We start from the raw sequence: 18,377 nt of genomic DNA, 5'->3' as shown, positions 1-18,377 counted from the left end.
TTTAAATTAACCCATGATCTTGATACAATGCCATATTTATTAGAAGTAATGAAAATGTATTCACAAAAAAATAAAACAATTCTTTATGTGATCTATATCAGGTAAAGGCAATTACTATAATAAGATATCAAGTCAAATAACTTTTTATGTTTCTTCTTAGCTTAAAGGTTCAGTTATTTTAATGCCACAAATAATATTTGAAGTTTTGTCAGCTAGAGAATCTCAACACACTAATAACCTCATCACCCACCACTTATAAAATATGCCCTTCCAATCCCATTGTATATTATAAATAATATTCAAATCAAATTATTTAGGTTAATGGAAACTGCTTAAATCGATGTGCTATTTAATCAATGATAACTGCTAGTGAGTAAGACCACATCAAAATGTTAACTACATGAAGCAAAGAAGAAGAAAATATTGATTGATGAAAAAAGCTTTAGGGTCCCTAGGCTGAACACAATAAAATTCAAAGACGTATTATTTATGAACCATAAATGTCTGTTTATTCCAAAATGAACTACATCAAATCTAACTATGTAAGATTCCTAATCTGTTCCTCAATCATTATTACATGGATATCTGCCCTTAATAGTTCTTTGAGCCCAGTTTCTTCCCATGTAAGACACAAACAGTGTCTGTCTCTCTCACAGCTTCTAATAGAGTACCTGACTCAGGCACTGCAGACTGAAAGCTTTTAGAAAAATTATATAGGACAATGTATGTCATAGGGAAGTATACTACTGGGAGTCAGTACTGAATTAACAGTTAACTAACTTCTTGCTAAAGAAGGCAGTCATGTATAGGGTCATCTCTCATCCTTTACAACTCCCCATTAATAGCAGTTAACATGGAAAAAAAATCAAAAACCCAAAAGGACAAGGAGGAAAAATAATAAGTGGCAACTAAATTGCAGTGTGTAAAAAAAAAAAAAAAAAAAAACTGAAATCTAAATGCAATAGGAAAGTCAAGAAAAACCAAAATTCTTCACAGACTTAGGAAAGAGTTATGTAGGCACTAGGATAAAGCAGATAACATAGAGGACTGTTATACAGCAGACGTTGAATGTCCCCACACAAAGGCCTATGTGCTAAATCTTGAGCCCCATGGTGACCCTACTGAGAATGCCTGAGAATGTTGCAACCTTTAGGAGATGGGGCCAAGTGGGAGGTCCCTGGATGACCACAGGTATGCCCTTCAAAGGGGACCTGGGAGTCAAACCTCTTCTGTTTCCTGTCATTAACTAAATAGTTTGATCGGCCATATTCTCTTCAATTATTCTTCAGCACTCCACCACCAAAGACCAAAATCAATGCTTCCACTCAAAACCAATATAATTTTTAGTTTTATGTTTTTTATTGTCTCAGATTTTGTTACCATGATGGGAAGCTGACTAACAAGGATTAAGTTTAAACACAGAAATGTTGATTGAAAATCTTTTTAAAAGAATAGCTAAGCTGAATGTCACTGGCTCATGCCTGTAATCCTAGCTACTGAGGTGGCTGAGATCTGGGGATCACAGTTTGAAGCCAGCCTGGGCAGGAAAATTCATGAGACTATCTCCAATTAGCCACACACACATCCCACACACACACACACACAAAACCCTGACTCAAGTAGTAGAGCACTAGCCTTGAGCCCAAAAGCTAAGGGACAGCACCTAGGCCGAGTTTCAAGCCCTACTATATACATACACACATGTGCGCGTGTGCGTGCACACGTGCACACACACACACACACACACACACACACACACACACACAGTAGCTAAATCCCTTGATTCTCATCAGCAACACCAGGCAACTACTCTTCTTTCCCACAGCATAACTCTAAAGGAGATTTTTTTTTTTTTTTTGGCACGCGGGAGGCTGGTCCTGCGGCTTGAACTCAGGGCTTGGGATCTGTCCCAGAGCCTCTCTGTGTTCAAGGCTAGCACTCTACCTCTTGAGCCACAATGGCACTTCTGGCTTTTTCTGTTTATATGGTACTAAGGAATAGAACCCAGGGCTTCATGCATGCTAGGCAAGAACTCTACCTCTAAGCCACATTTCCAAGCCTAAAGGAGAAATTTCTATAGAAGATGAATCACAGAAGAACTTCTGATATTAAACATCAAACATAGCATACATAGTGACATAAGATGCTCTTTACTCTAATCACTATCCTTTTTCCTCACTTTGCTTCTAGATCACAGACAAACAATCTTATATCTACCAGAAGGGCACTGTAATATTTTCTTTCGGAGAATACTGGAACAAAAAAAAAAAATCTGTATACTGACACTTGGGATCCCACTACAAAATGGCCAATGCTTGCATAAGTTACCCTATAGTGAAGAGAACTTAAATTTAATAAGATGGTTTAAACTCAGAACAGGGCTTAGTTCTGGTCAAAAAGAGGTAACAATGTTCCACTGGAAATGAGAATGGCAAAAGAATGAAGTAGGTAAGCACTAAACAGAAGTTGATAGGCAAAAACTAAAGGACTTTCTCCAAAAGTTATATAAAAATAAGAAAATTTAGATTTGCCCAGTTCTCAAGAGAGAAAATATATAAATCAAAGAGAATCAAAGCCAGAAGAAAAGCATTTATACTATATTGCTTCAAGCATGATAAAAGATATAAAAATAAGCAAAAAAGGCTAACACTTGTAAAGAAATCACAAGCTAAGGATTCAATGTAACCAAGAAGAACTGATAATGACAACAATAACAGTTACTATTTATAGTGAGTTTGTAATGCGGCTTATTCTAACTATTCTATATATGTTATCTCACAATGTCAAAGAAACCTTCCAAAGTATGTGTTATTGCTTTCATAATGAAGAAGAGAACAGTCTTAACATTCCCAGAATTTGCAGATTTACTTACATCAGCTAGTTAATATAACGAGTTAACGTGGGCTGGGAAGGTGGCTCAATGGTAGAATGCTTGCCTTGCAGATGAGGCCCTAGGTCTGATTCCTCAGCACCGCATAAGCAGAAAAGGCTGGATGTGGCACTGTGGCTCAAGTGGTAGGGCACTAGCCTTGAGCTGAAGAGCTGAGGGACAGCTCCCAGGCCCAGAGTTCAGGCCCCATGACCAACCAAAAAATAAAAATAAAAATAAAAATAAAAAAGGAGTTAATGTTACTTACAAAGATGTACAACAACACAAAACATGGATAATAAAGAAAAAGGGAAGGTAAAAGTAGTAATGAGTAAAAAATGAAGTTAAAAGAGAAGTACAAACCGGTTCCAGAGGCCGACAGTGCCTCCTAACTACTCAGAAGGCTAAGATCTGAGGATTGTGGTTCAAAGCATCGGGGCAGGAAAGGCTGTGACATTCTATCTCGAATTAACCACCAGAAAATGGGAAGTGGTATTGTGGCTAAAAAGGTAGAGCATTTGCCTTCAGCTAAAGAGCTCAAGGACAGCTTCCAGGCCCAGAGTCCCATGACCACTCCAAAAAAAAAAAAAGCTAGAAGTGGTGCAGTGGCTCAAGAGGTACAGTGCTAACCTTGAGCAAAAAGAAGTTCAGGAACAGTGCCCACGCCAAGTTCAAGCTCTAGAACTGGCAAGGAAAAAAAGTATATTCCAAGCCAGGTACTAGAGGCTCATACCTATAATCCTAACTAATTGGGAGGCTGTGAATGGGAAGATTGTAATTTAAGGCCACTACTAGAGAAAATAAATTATATGAAAATAGAAAAGGAAAGGGCAATGTGTTTAGAAAGCATGCCTTTCAGAGAAAGAAACATATAAACTCTTTAAAGTTTAAAGTTATCTAGAACCATAAAATCAAGAAAGTACTAAAGCATAGTAGCTTCCTAAAATGACTAAAAATTTGGGGTGAAAGAGCAATGTTGCCCCTTTTTCTACTGGGGATTTAAACAGAAAAAGATGGCAACATAAAAAGAAAAGCAAGTAGTCAGTGACAACATATGAGGTTGTTTGAAAGTTCAAGGAAAAAGGAATGAGTTTCACTATAAACCCTGTTTAGCCATTGCTGCAGGAAATATTATCAATAAAAGCCATGAAGTATCCTTTAGTGCAAGACTGACAAGTACACTGCACAACCATTTCTAAGACATGGTCTGTAGTGTCTATTATCCATTTCCCACAATAGAGCCAGAGGCTTTCCAGAGCACAAAATACAGTAGCTGCTCTCAACTGACTCTCTAACAGACACTTAATTGTCTCTATTAATTATTCAGACTGGGCTATGTAAGCTGAAAGGTAATGACCAATGCACTATTCTGGCCCCTCTCTGGTTAACTGTATGCTTGTCAAGTTAATTGTGCTTCTTCACAAACTTTTTTACATTAGCTATTTTCCAAATTAACAAATGTTAGTTAATATTTGAAAAATTAAATATTAGTGACAAATATTCAATTACATAGTATAAAAACCAATAAATTAAAGCTACAAGAGAGTTGCTGCTCCCACCAAAACTACAATGAATGTTCTGGAAAGATAAAGGTAAGTTTGTATGAGAAAAGTAAGTAGCTTAGTTCATTTCCAACATAGTGTCTGTCTTGTTGCAATGAGTCATCCTTTGTCCTTCTTTCAGCATTTTTTTTATTCCCCTTCCTTTGCCAAAATCAGATAAATGTATATACAAGGTGGAGGGTACCAGATTGCCAGGGATCAACCAATGGAAAAAGAAAAATGAAATAAAATAAGAAGAAAACTAGATACAGTATATTGCCAACAACAAGGTCAACAACCAAAAAAGACCTGCTGTTTCCATTTCTTAGAGTTCATTTCAACTGTGGGGGCAGGGTGGGGGGGTGGGAGGATAGTGGGAGAACAACAAAGGAGTAGGTAACAATGTTCGACAAGAATGTACTCAATGACTTACTCGTATAACTCTGTACAGCATCTTTACAATAAAATTAAAAGATTAAAAATAAATTTAAAAAGAGAAAGAAGTAGGCTGGGAAGGTGGCTCCCCGTGGTAGAGTGCTTGCCTTGCATGCCTGAGGCCCTGGGTTCAATTCCTCAGTACCACATAAGAAAAAAGAAAAAAGCCAGAAGTGGCACTGTGGCTCAAGTGGTAGAGCACTAGCCTTGAGCTGAAGAGCTGAGGGACAGCGCCCAGACCCAGAGTTCAGGCCCCACGTCCGGACCCAAAAAAAAAAAAAAAAAAAAAGAGAAAGAAGTAATATCCTATATCCAGTAAGCACACATTTCTGGGTTACACTGACTTGTTTTCTGTTGTTATTTTATCCGCCAAGTCTACTACTTAATTACTAATTATAAATAAAATCATTATCTTTGGAGAAGAAAAAAATACTCAAAAGACAGGCCTATCTGTTATGCATTTGCTACCCCATTTATTGGTATAGCTCATTAAATAAACTTGATTTTCAAGCTAAAAAAGAAGTAAGCAGCTTAGTCCCAGATACTCAGGATGCAGAAGAAAGAGATCACTTGAGCCAAGGAATTAGAGGCAGCCCAGGCAACATAACAAATCTCATATATTTGAAAGTTGTTGCTTAAAATTTACTTGCTATGGGAGAACTAGTTAAAAATATTTAAATATATTTGGCACTTTGAGACTTCATTTAAGAATATGCACTCCTGAATTATATTTATAACCTGACTTGGAATTGAAATTTAATAAGTTTAATAAGGATACAATTTAATAAATTTAATAAAAAGTAAAATTTAATAAAAATAATTTTAAAATATACATAATTAAACAATATGTATCATCATGCCTATAATTCTAGAGATCTCAGAAAACAAATTCCTGAAACTCTTATCTTCGATTAACCAGCTGGAGGCAGGGCTCAAAGGTAGAGCTCCAGCTATGAGTGAAAAAGCTGAATGAGAGCAAGAAGCCTGTAGTTGAAACCCTACAAACCTCACTAGAAAAGAAAAAAGAAAGGAAGGAAGAAGGAAGGGAGGGAGGGAGGGAGAGAGGGAGAGGAGAGAAGAGATAAAAAGAGAAGGAAGGAAGGAAGGAAGGAAGGAAGGAAGGAAGGAAGGAAGGAAGGAAGGAAGGAAGGAAGGGAGAGAACATGTGTCATTAATATGATAAAATTTAACCAATTTTTTTTCCAGTCTTGGGGTTTGAACGCTGGGCCTGTATGCTATGCTCAAGTTCCTTTTGCTAAAGGCTAGGGCTCTACAACTTGAGCCACAGCATCATTTCCATCTTTTTCTGTGATTAATTGGAGATAAGAGTCTCTAGGACTTTCCTGCCAGGGCTGGTTTTGAACCACAATCCTGCGATCTTAGCCTCCTAAGTAGCTAGTATTACAGGGCTGTGCCACTGGCACCAGGCTCTAATTTGTTTTCAAGTAACCAATCCAGGTATAAGTTAAAGCATAGCATCTTGGACCAAAAACAGTTGTTTACATAGAATTATTTTTCTGACAGCCAAAGATTTTCAATGTTCTCCTTTAAAATGAAAAAAAAAATAGCCCTCTCATCCCATGATTGCTTTTAATCAAATATAATAAATTTGATGTTCTTTTGATTTCTATTATGTAGAACAGATTGCCATTTAAACATTTAAGCCATCAACTAAAGATATAATAATTGTAAAGATGTTAAAATTTAAAATGTGCACCTTGGAATAGGTGAAAATGGTTTGAAAATAACCATGTTCACTGTAAGAGAAATTTTAAATGGAAAAGTAATATCTCACTCAAAAGTTTACCATTCATGTAGAACACAAGTTTAACTATGCATGCATAGACAAGTAGCTATAAATAATTTTAAGGGTTCTAATTTTTTGTTTTTATTTTACATTTTGGATTATTTCTAGTTTTAAAAGAAAAAAAAAAAAAACAAAGAATACTAAACCAAGTAACCAGGCATCAGTGGCTCACACCTGTAATCTTAGCTACTCAGGAGGCTGAGATCTGAGAATCAAGGTTTGAAGCCAGTTCAAGAAAGACTCTCTATCTCCAATTAATCACCAAAAAAAGCCAGGAGTAGCCCGGTGGCTCAAGTGGTAGAGTGCTAGCTTCGAGCAAAAAGAGCCCAAGGGCAGCACCCAAACCCAGTGCAAGCCCCACATAGACCAGAAAAGAGAGAGAGAATATTAAACCAAGTGCAGTGGCTCATGCCTATAATCCTAGCTATTCAGAGGGCTGAAATTTGAAGGACTGGAGTTCAAAGCCAGCCCAAGAAGAAAAGTCTGAGACTCTACCTCCAAAATAACCAACAAAAAAGACAGTTCGAGGTGTGGGTCAAGTGGTGGAGCACCAGTCAAGCAAGCAAACAAGTGTGAGATACTAAGTTCAAACCCCCATGTCAGTAGGAAAAAAAAGCAATTAGCATCTCAGTTATACTTATATGTTTATACAATAGACAATGCTTTTAAATAATAAATCAACAAAATCTGTATTAAGATTATATAAAATAACAGGATTAAAGAATAGGAGGGCTGGGAAGGTGGCTCAGTGGTAGAGCGCTTGCCTTGTATGCATGAGGCCCTGGGTTCCATTCCTCAGCACCACATAAGCAGAAAGAAAAAAGCCGGAAGTGGCGCTGTGGCTCAAGTGGTAGAGCGCTAGCCTTGAGCTGAAGAGCTGAGGGACAGCGCCCAGGCCCAGAGTTCAGGCCCCACGACCGGACCCAAAAAAGAAAAAAAAAAGAATAGAAGAGGAAATCATTCCAGGCCTTGGAAAATAATTTCACCTAAAAACAATCCAGTAAAGGAGAAATTCTAAAGAAAACTCATTCCCTTACATACAGAAAACAAACAAACAAACAAACAAACAAAACCTGAGGCACAAGAATCATATAAAGCTGATGATAGACTAGGTATAAAAACCAAGGTATAATAATTCATTCCACCTGAGGCTCAAAAATCATATAAAGCTAAAGGTAGACTAGGCATAAAAAGCAAGGTATAATCAATTCTATTCCAAATTCCCGCTGCCTCATTAAGTATCAATAGTCATAAATATAGCATCCTGCTTTAACTGATACGTTGAAATGCCGTATTAATCAGATTATTCAGCCAAATATTCAGCCTTCTAGGGAAGATCTTTCATTAAAGAGATTAGGTGGGGCTGGGACTGTGGCTTAGTGACAGAGTGCTTGCCTAGCCTGCATGAACCCTAGGGTTCAATTCCTAAGTACCACATAAACAGGAAAAGCCAGAAGTGTCGCTGAGGCTCAAGTGGTAGAGTGTTAGCCTTGACCAAAAGCAGCTTAGGGACAGTGCCCAGGCCCTGAGTTCAAGCCCCAGGACTGGGTGGGGAGGGAGAGAGAGAGGGAGAGAGAGAGAGAGAGAGAGAGAGAGAGAGAGAGAGAGAGAGAGGGAGGATGGGAGAAGGAGAGGGAGACAGAGAGGGAGGGAGAGGGGGAGAGAGAGAGATTTTGTGAATATATGGTTGTATAATTGGCCTGTGATACTTTTTCATCTGTCCATCCTTTCCTCTGAAGAACTGACCTCCTATTTTCTATGTAGCTCTGGTGGGGCAAACTGAAAATCTAGATTAGCTGAAGTATTGTATTCTCCTGAACATAAAGGTCAAACTTGTAGGAAATTATTTTGGCTTTTTTTTTAAATTTATTTTATTTTTTGGTCAGTCATGGGGCTTGAACTCTGGGCCTGGGCACTGTCCCTCAGCTCTTCAGCTCAAGGCGAGCGCTCTACCACTTGAGCTACAGCGCCATGGAGATAGGAGTCTCAGGGTCTCTCCTGCCCGGGCTGGCTTTGAACCGCGATCCTCAGATCTCAGCCTCCTGAGTTGCTAGGATTACAGGCGTGAGCCACCAGCGCCCGGCTATTTTGGCTTTTTTTATTTCTTCTTTTTTTTTTTTTTTGGTCAGTCGTGGGTCTTGAACTCTGGGCCTGGGCGCTGCCCCTCAGCTCTTCAGTTCAAGGCAAGCACTCTACCACATGAGTCTCAAGGCCACTTCCTATTTTGATGTTGGGAAATGAAGCATTTCTTCTATGAAACTTTCTACACAGATAATGAAAGCATGATGTCAATAGCTACCTCACCTACCCGATGTGACACAATAAAGAGGAACATAGAGCAGTATCCACATTATCCACAGCTATTGATCCATAGAGTTCCAAGTATCATCTAATTAAAGTAGCACTAGCTGCAAATGTCAACAATGTACCATGTGATCTGGTAACAATAATCAACTGGTCAACTAAGTTTCTCTCAAAAATATGAATTACAAAACACGGGAAATACTGAACAGTTAATATAAAGGACCATTAGACAACACTGGGCCCTTAAAGGGATATGCAAAGATAGAGAGGTGTGAGGACAAAACAAGAAAACATGAATAGCTGCCAAGAGAAAGAGAAAGAGAGAGAGAGAGAGAGAGAGTGTTGGTGTTGATGTCAGTGCTTTGTTTTTCCAGAAGTGGGATCAAACAAGGTCTTTACATATGCTAGTTAAGTACTCCTCCACTGAACTACATTCCTAGCCTGAGAGTTGCATACTTCTTGCACTGTTTAAATTTCTCAGTCTTCAATTCTGAGTGTATATGAGATATAAATGAGCCCACTTGCTTAAAACATTTATGAGTCTGCAAATGGTTAATGTATGTAGAGACTTACAGTTATTATAAAAAATATTTAATTCCCCTTGCTAACTCTATTTCCTTGCTCTGTGACTTTGGGTTTGGCTCTGTACCATTTATGCTAATAGGCTGCCAGCAAATTTCATGCAAGCAGAGGCTTAAAATGTGCTTTTTTACTACTGGCATTACTGGTTCAAGGATCAGAAGCATATAGACAATGTGGCATAAATACTGCATAAAGCCACCCAGTTAATCATACCTAAGTCAATCAACTTGCAGAAGGCCCCTGATGCACAAACAAAATAATGCTCATTACTGTTTGTCACTGTGATGGTGATTTGTGATTTGCCAAAACATACCTATACAATACACTAAGGACTGTGGTGCATTATCCTCATAGAGACGGTCCTTCATCTGATGCTGGTTCCACATATCAACTAGTCATGCTCTATGCTGGGTGTAGAGGACAGAGAGTAGTAATATATCATTCTTTTCCCAGGGAGAACTATTCCAGTGAAAACAGAGTCTCCAATCAAGTGGTCAAAAAATACTGGAACAAGGAGCTCCTCCTATTGTAAAGGGGGGGGGAGGTTCTAAGAGGTATTAGAGAGGGCTTTACATGACAGTGAAGGTGTAAAGGATGAATAATCACTTACCAAGTGAGAAAAGGGGCTAGGCACAGTGGCCCACACAGTGCACACACACACACTCACACACACTCACGCGCGGCGCGAGGGAGGGAGGGAGGAAGGAAGGAGAGGGAGAGAGGAGAGACAGAGAAATGCTTGGGACGAGGAATGTTTCAGATTCTTCTGGATTTTGAGAATATTCATATATTATTTATTTTTATCTTGGAGATGGAACCCATGTGTACACATGAAATTCATTTGTCTTATATAACCTTTAGACCTGAAGATAATTCTATACCATATATTCAGTACACCTGAGTTCTCACTACCATGCGTCTCATGATGTCAGGTGTAGAATTTTCCTCTTGTGGTGTTATGTCTGCACTACAGAAGTTCCAAATCTGGAGCATTTCAGATTTGAGATTTCCAAGTTGGGGAAGCTAAATCTGTATGTCTATCAATAAGATGTCATTATTAACTTAAGACTCTTAACCAAAAACAAATTCTATGACAGTGATTTTTGAAGATACTCATTTTGTCCAATAAAAACATGTATAGCATGAATAGTAAGAACCACTCGAAAGCCTGCCAATCCAGTAAAACAATAATAATAATAATCTTACTTAAATGATATGCCTTAACAGCAGTAAACTACCACTGCCTGGGACTTGAGAACAGTGCAAAAGAAATAATCCCCCGACGACTAAAGGCACATCAGGGTTACCGGGGCCGGGAAACCCTTCCTCCAGTTACAGCAGTCAGAAGGGGAGCCTGGACTCTCAGCAGAAAACTTCAGGCAGAGGCGTGACACTAGGATGTAAAAATAAAACCATCCACAGCCTTCGTCCCCAACGACGGGACGGGGCTGCCAGTGAGCACACATCAGAATTTCTGTCCAGCCTGCCCTCGAGGAAAGTTATCAGAACAGCAGCAAGTGGCAAGTTCTAGAAGACACTCAACAAACGCAACGCGCTCAGCCATCCCGCCGATCCCTTCAAACTACAGGACAGAACTTTCACACCGCGTGGAAAGGGAGCGAAGACAGGGCTTCCGTCCGGCTTCCGGCACTCCGCGACCCGCGGACAGCCGAGGCACCACGCGCGGCGCCGCGTCCCCGCCCAGCCCCAGGAGCCGTGACCGAGTTTCACCGGTACGAAAGCGGGGAGGCGGGAAAACCGAAGCCGGGAGGAGGAGCCCGCGGCCGCGGCAGCGGGAGGGGGCGGCGGTTAGACCCGCGAGCCGGAGCCGAGTCCGGTCGAGCGCCGGCCCCCCGGCTCCTCTGGAGTTTTGTCGGGAGCTCAGCCACGGTTGCCCCGCTCCCCACCAGCCCCTCCAGAGTCCTCCCTTTCGGCGGGGATGCCTGAGCAAAGAGCCAAGGGGCGCTCGTCTGGTGGCTCCGGCGACCCGGAGAACGCCCCGGGCGGCCGAGCCCGCGAGCCGCCGGCTCCCCGGTACCACGGAGGGGCGTGGCCGGGACGAAGGTGAGGCAGGCGGACTCTCCCTACCTGCCTCAGAAGCTTCCACCGCGCGGCTCCCAGGGGGGTCGAGACTGCGGGGTCTCGGGAGGCTCGGCCAACAGTCGGATCCCCGACCGCGGCTTGCTCAGTCTCGCCTGTCCCGGCGTTCACGACTTGCGACTCCATCCCACTGGAGCCGCCTGTAAGCGGAGGTGCTGTGACCACAGCTCTACTCTGTCAGGACCTGGCAACTTCTTCCCTGTCAGGACCTGTGACGCCCGGACTTCTTGCCAGAGTCCTTGGCGCGCACGCGCACCCTCCCCGAATACCGCATTTCCGGTATCCGCGTCTCCTTGGCAACCAAGGCCGCGCCGTCACTACATTGCACCAGTTTACGGATAGCCATCTTAAGTAAGGGCAAGCGGGAGCGTGAGGGGGCTGTGGCAGAGTTACTGTAATGGCGTTTCTCCTTGTTTTAGTCTTTCCTGCTTCATCTCGAGCTCATAAAATTTCCAGATAACCAAAAGGCTATATCGGTTAAAGTGAAATAGTCCCAAGAGGAGGGGAGGGGGGGGGAGCCCTATTTATGACCACAATAAAGATGGCGAAATACGCTTAAGACTCGTGTTGGATTGGGGTTACGTAGACCGGCGTGCTGCAAACCGGGTCTGGCGCTTCGGGGTAGGTTGTGGTTCTGCGTGGTGCAGAACGCAGACTGGAGGTGGACGTGATTGGGGTGACTCGCGGTCCTCCCTGAGAACCCCGGACCCGCCCGCCTGTCTTCGCACGTTTGTCACCGGAGCCAGACCCTCACTTTTCGTACGTATGAGAAAATGTCCTGGGGCGGGGGGCGGGGGGTGGCGGGGTAAAGTCTCTTTCCTAACCCTCCTCTCCGCACCTAGCCTCCCCGGCTTCCCCCTTTTTGACCTGCATCTCTTCAGTGGATGGTGTCTGGAACTGTTTGCTGTCTCCTCGATGGACATTTTGGAGCTATGTCCATATCCTTAGGGTGTAATGTTCCATGTGAAAATGAATAGGGAACACCCATTTTACTAGCCCTCCCATCCCTAAGCTTGCAAACTGATAACTCCCTGCCTATGAGAGATGGGTGGATTGAGGCCTTAGAGACAGGTATGGTGAATTGGAGGGCCTGTGCTTTCATTTTTGTTTGTGTCACTGCTGCTCTCCGATCCCTGCTTGCCCTTTATTTTGCTGCGACATAAGAGATTAAGGGGGAGGAGATCAGATCCTGGGCAAATTTGATACAGTGTGCTATAATATCAAGGGAGAGCTTATAGATGAATTCCATGGTTACCTTCAACAGTGTGCTACATACCTAGATTATTCCTTTGTTAATATTGTTGAGCGTTTACTGTGTGCCAGGCTAAGATCCTCACACAAAATGTCTCATTTTATTCTTAACACTCCAAAAGGTAAATGGTGTCATTAGTTTAGTTTTGCAGATAAAGATACTGAGGCCCAAAGATGCATGAAGTTAAAGTACACAGTCCAGATTTCTGTACTCTTTACTTAGCTAGCTATCAAGGTCAAAAAAGAACCTACCTCCCAGCAGAAACCAGAGATGGCCTCACATTTTATTTGAGCTATTGCAGTGTTGTTGTTTTTTTAATTTAAAAGTCTATTATTCTTTTACTGTTAAAGTCCACTAGTTTATATCCAAGATATGAAGCCAAACCAGATTGGACTTTTTCCTGCACACAACTGTCCAAGTGACATGGACATATATTCAAACCTCCCAAAGCTAGTTTGCTTACATAGCAAATGAGCATCATGATAGCTAATTCATCGAATACATATGAAGTTTAAATTAGACAAAGTAGATAAAAAGCATCTGGCACATAGTCAACACTCAACAAATATTAATTTCTCTTTAATAAGTAGTTATAAACATACATTTATAATTATTATCAAACTTATTTTGCTTTTTAAAGCACTAACAGTTACTAAGATTCCCCATTAAGCCTGCACTTACTTGCAAATTTTTATTTTGTTTCTTGTTTTCTGTTTTTTGTTTTAGTTTGTCCCTATGTGTACCAGAATCAGTGCTGCATAGCTTCAGCCTAGTAAAATTGACTTTATAAATGAACTTTCAACTCACATCTGCCAAGAAGTTTGAATGAAACTTTAACTCATACAAATTTGTTGCTTTTTTTAAAAATGTATTTGGTGTAAGTTATAAGCTGTCTGTAGCTAAGGTGTACATGGCCCTGGGATAAGACCAGACAATCTTAGATGCTCTGAGAACCTAATACTGTATACCCAGATATGTATATAAAATCATCCACGTGCTGGCAGACCTAAAGGGAGCATAAACCAGGGACTTTGATACCATGCAGCAGAAGACCCAGTTATTTCTCCAAGCACTGAAGTATAGTTTTCCTCACCTTGGGAAATACATGCAGAAAAAGCATTTGAATCACTGTATCTACGCTGATCATTATTATGGTAGAATAAAATTGAGAACATGTCACCTAACCAAGTGTCTGCAAAATAAACCCAAGATACCAAAGTTAGCAAGAAACATCCCAAGTCGGAGCTTCTCATGTAAGGTATGGACTGTTTAACTGTTTAACCTATTTATAGGTCATAAAACTAATTTTAGTCTAAAGAATGGGTAAGATATCAGTTTTTTTCTCAGTAATTCTAATTTGATTTTAATGTTTTCTGAGCTCTGTTGTTTGTAGTTAAATATAAGTATGAAAGAGTATACATATCAATATAGTTAAAATGTAATATATAAATTCATAAAATGTGATTCAACTCAGGACTTCCTTCATATGGCTGCCAATGTGTTTCAAACTATAATTCTGCTTTCTAAACTTCCTAAAATATCAAATTTATAGTCTTAAACCTAATAATAATGCTTATTGCTTTATGTTACAGTAAAAAAAGAAAAATACATGTGATTGTTATTTTTTGACTACTTGGATCTCTTAGAAAGACACTCAGATTATTGTACTATCGAGCATTGAACTCAACTTTGAGGACTTGATTATTCTTATACATAGAGTGACCACAAATTCCAGTTTGCCTGGGTCATTCTACACCTGTTGTCCCTGTGTAATTATTAATAGTCCTCTTTCCTCTCAAGGAAAGACAGTTAAGATGTTAAAGTATATGGTCATCCTACCTATTTTAAATTAAGCTATTTTTGCTTCTGCCTCTTTGACAGCCTCTAACTTTTACTTATGTTCCTTAAATTCCTTAATTTATGTTTGGGAGCCAGATGTCAGTGGCTCACACCTGTAATCCTAACTACTCAGTAGGCTGAGATCTGAGGATCACAGTTCAAAGCCAGACTGTGCAGGATATTCACAAACCATCCTGCACAGGCTGGCTTTGAACTCTTATCTCCAGGTAGCTACCACAAAGCCAAAATTGCACTTTGGCTCACAGTAGTACACAGCACTAGCCTTGAACATGAGAGCTCAGAACAGTGCCCAGGCCCTCAGTTCAAGCCCCAGGACTGGCGCACACCTACACACACACACACGCATTTCACATGATATTCTGCAATATTTTTGCATATTTTGATAATATAATTTCAGATTTTTATTGTTTTTCTGCATACTGATTTTTCTTTTGCTTTGTTTTGGCTTTCTCTTATTGTAGATACTGCATGTAGATCTATGTTACAAAATTTGTTATTTTAGCAATTTTTAAATGTAGAACTTAGTGGTATTATAGTCATAATGTTTTGCAACAACCACCAGTATTCCCAAAACCCTGTTAGTACCCCTCCAAAGTATACTCTTTGAGAAATACTTTTACTTTAACTTTCCCTCAGTCCCTTGTACATCTAATCTATTTTCTGACTGAATTTTTCTGTTTCATGCATATTAGATAGATACATATAATACTTCCTTTTTTGATTGGTTTATTTTAAATAAATAAGAATATACAAGATTTACCTATGTCCTAGAATATTTCAGAACTTCATTCCTTTCTTTGCACATTTTTATTAATGCATATTAATTGAACAATGTGGAGGTTTCATTGTGATATTTTCATACATGGATATGATGTTCTTTGATCATATTCAGCTCCTGTATTACTCTCTTTTTATAGTGATAATCTCTTACATATATAATCCACGTTTTATTGAAGTTGCTATTCATTTATCTTTTGCTGGGTACGTGGGCAGTTTATTTCTTTTTAATTTTTTGCATCTTATTTTACTTCATTTCTCTAGTTTTTATTCAGCTTTTGTTCTTCTCTTGGCTTATACTGGTTTGATATATATTAGCTTCTCTTGCACTTAATTTTTATTTTTGTTTTAATACAGCTATACCTACTGAACTAAATTTTGGATCTTTAGGATAGTTTAATTTTATTTTATTTTTTCTATTTTTTATTTTTTTTGCTAGTCCCGGGACCTGAACTCTGAGCCTGGGTACTATCTCCATAGTCCTTTTTGCTCAAGGCTAGTGCTCTTCCACCTAAGCCTCAGTGCCACTTCCAGCTTTTTCTATGATTAATTGGAGATAAGAGTCTTATGGACTTTCCTGCCTGGGCTGGCTTCAAACCGTTACCCTCAGATCTCAGCCTCCTAAATAACGAAAATTACAGGTTTGAGCCACTGGTGCCCAGCTTTAGTTTATATTCTTTAGAGGATATTCTATCTACATAGTTTATAAATAGTAGGTGGAGATTACTATCAATGTAGCAGCTGTGAGATTAGCTCACACTCTAAATGAGATTCACTGTTTTCCTTGTTTGTCCCTGAAGCAACTTTTCAGTTCTCTCTCACAGATTACCACTCCTTCAGTGTATAGCTTGATTCAGTGACTAACAATAGTAGCTGTTATAGTAAATTTTTTTAACTTTGTAAAGCAGTCTTGTTTTTGCACATTGTATATCATCCATCCTCTCTATGATAAATTACGTGATCAAAAAGCTGGAGCGGTTTTATGGATTTTCCTGTTATTGTGAGTATGCCCTAAACAAGAATGTAGTTCTTCCTTCAGCAAGTGTCAACTGAACTGCAACTGTGTCCACTCTTAGAAGTTACAGTAAAGTGGGGGGCAAAAAAGTAAATATATCTCTTTAAAGACCTTTATAAATTGACTAAAGAACAAGAGAAGGTAACTTGTATAATAGCAATACTCTAAAGCAAAAGAAGTAACCATGACTGGTGTGACTTGTACTCATCAGGAATATATATTTTCTTGGCTGAAAAAATACTTATTTTCTTGGTTCAGCCTTTAGAGAACAGCAAGGTTCTATTTGGTTCTCCAAGAAATAATACCTCTTTCTGAGTTATCTTAGCAATAAATTAGCATATACATGTTTGGGGTTGACAAATGCCAACTTGTGCAGTGTAGGTATATATCAGAAATCCTGGGGAGCTTATCAGAAATGCAGATTCCTAGATCTCACCTATGTCTACTGAATGGAATCTCTATAGTTGAGCCTTAAAGTCTCTTAGTTAGCTAGTTGGTTAGTTAATTTCTTTGTTTATGAGGTAGGATCTTGCTTTGATGCCCAGGCTGCTCTCAGACTCTGGGCTCAAGCAGTCCTGCTACCTTAACCTATACAGAGTAACAGGTACCACTAACACTGGGATAAAAATTGTTTTACTCAATTTTAAAAACCTTGTTCAAGGCCGGGTGCCAGTGGCTCATGCCTGTATATATTTTATATATTTTAATTTATATGTATTTTTTTTCTCTTTTTTTTGGTAGTGCTGGGGCTTGAACTCTGGGCCTGGGTACTGTCCTTGAAGCCCTTTTTGCTCGAGGCTAGTACTCTACCACCTAAGCCACAGTGCTACTTCCAGCTTTTTCTGTGATTAATTTTAAGTACCTCAGGTAATTCTGAAATTCTAGCTTGCCACTGACAGTGCACATGTATTTAGAAACTAGACATCTTAGTGATTAAGTGATAATGATCTAAATTCAATCCAGTGTGAAGTTCTTTTTGGAACTATAGTTCACTTACTGTAGCCATTCTTAGCAGTATCTCATGTTATTATATACATAATCCATTTTCTTAGGACAAGCATGTAAGTTGTTTCCAACCTCCAAACTTAACACACACACACACACACACACACACACACACACACACACACACACACGGGATACATTGTGCTTTGCATTTAAAAAAAAAAAGTGTGTGTATGTGTGTGTGTGTATTACTCTTTCTCTTAAGTATATACATAAAGTTGGAATTCCTGATAGTGTACACATGCTAACATATGGCCAAATTAGTGACACCAATATGAACAAAGAATATATGAGAACTTTGCATTCTGAATAATTTTAATATTAATAGACCTTTACCTTTTTGCCTCTGACAAGTAAATAATAAGTCAGTCTTACTCAGTTTCATTACCCTGATTAATGATGAGAGTAAGCATTTTGCATATGCTTATTGACCTTATTGGTTTATGTTATTGAATTGTTTATTGGCCATTGTTTGCCTTTTTCTTACTGATTCATTAGAAGTCTTTCCATGTCTTTTTATGTCCTTTGCTTTATAATGTCTTTTTTTCCTTTTTCTTTTTTTAACCAGTGTTAAGGATGAAACCCAGCATGCTAAGCAAGCGTTCTACCACTGAGCTATATTCCCAGCCTATAATCGTTTGTTGAATAAGGGTTCTTTTCAATTTTATATTTTGTGCTATTTATTTCAACTCAGAAAATACATGTTAAATACTTACTATGCACAATTCTCTGCATTGGGCCTGTAGCAATGAATAAACAAAAATGTCTACCTTCATACAACCTATATCCTACATGGTGGGAGCAGTATGAGGAGAAAATAAAGAAAGGTC

At 39.5% G+C, this 18,377-nt stretch overlaps 2 protein-coding genes across 6 annotated transcripts in view; one reads left to right on the top strand and one right to left on the bottom strand.

The window, feature by feature from the left end:
* Camkmt (calmodulin-lysine N-methyltransferase) overlaps nt 1-11,882 on the bottom strand; it is a 349,458-nt gene extending 337,576 nt beyond the window's left edge. For 2 of the 3 annotated variants that reach the window (XM_070025509.1, XM_070025510.1), the window contains exon 1: nt 11,627-11,882. In XM_070025509.1, the coding sequence (XP_069881610.1) occupies nt 11,627-11,764 (138 nt within the window). In that variant the 5' untranslated portion in view covers nt 11,765-11,882. The remainder of the gene's footprint in view (nt 1-11,626) is intronic. The other variant, XM_070025508.1, reaches the window with a different exon arrangement.
* A 363-nt stretch (nt 11,883-12,245) lies between these two features.
* Nucleotides 12,246-18,377, top strand: part of Prepl (prolyl endopeptidase like) — a 36,911-nt gene continuing 30,779 nt past the window's right edge. Inside the window, exons 1-2 of one of the 3 annotated variants that reach the window (XM_070025504.1) lie at nt 12,246-12,397; nt 13,617-14,148. In XM_070025504.1, coding sequence (XP_069881605.1) covers nt 13,930-14,148 — 219 coding nt within the window. In that variant the 5' untranslated portion in view covers nt 12,246-12,397; nt 13,617-13,929. The remainder of the gene's footprint in view (nt 12,398-13,616; nt 14,149-18,377) is intronic. The other 2 variants (XM_070025503.1, XM_070025505.1) reach the window with 2 other exon arrangements.

Source organism: Dipodomys merriami, unplaced genomic scaffold (genome assembly GCF_024711535.1).
Source record: "Dipodomys merriami isolate MVZ:Mamm:240054 unplaced genomic scaffold, mDipMer1.0.p SCAF_17, whole genome shotgun sequence".
Classification (NCBI taxonomy): Eukaryota; Metazoa; Chordata; class Mammalia; order Rodentia; family Heteromyidae; genus Dipodomys; species Dipodomys merriami.
This window is presented reverse-complemented; position numbering and strand designations above follow the sequence as displayed.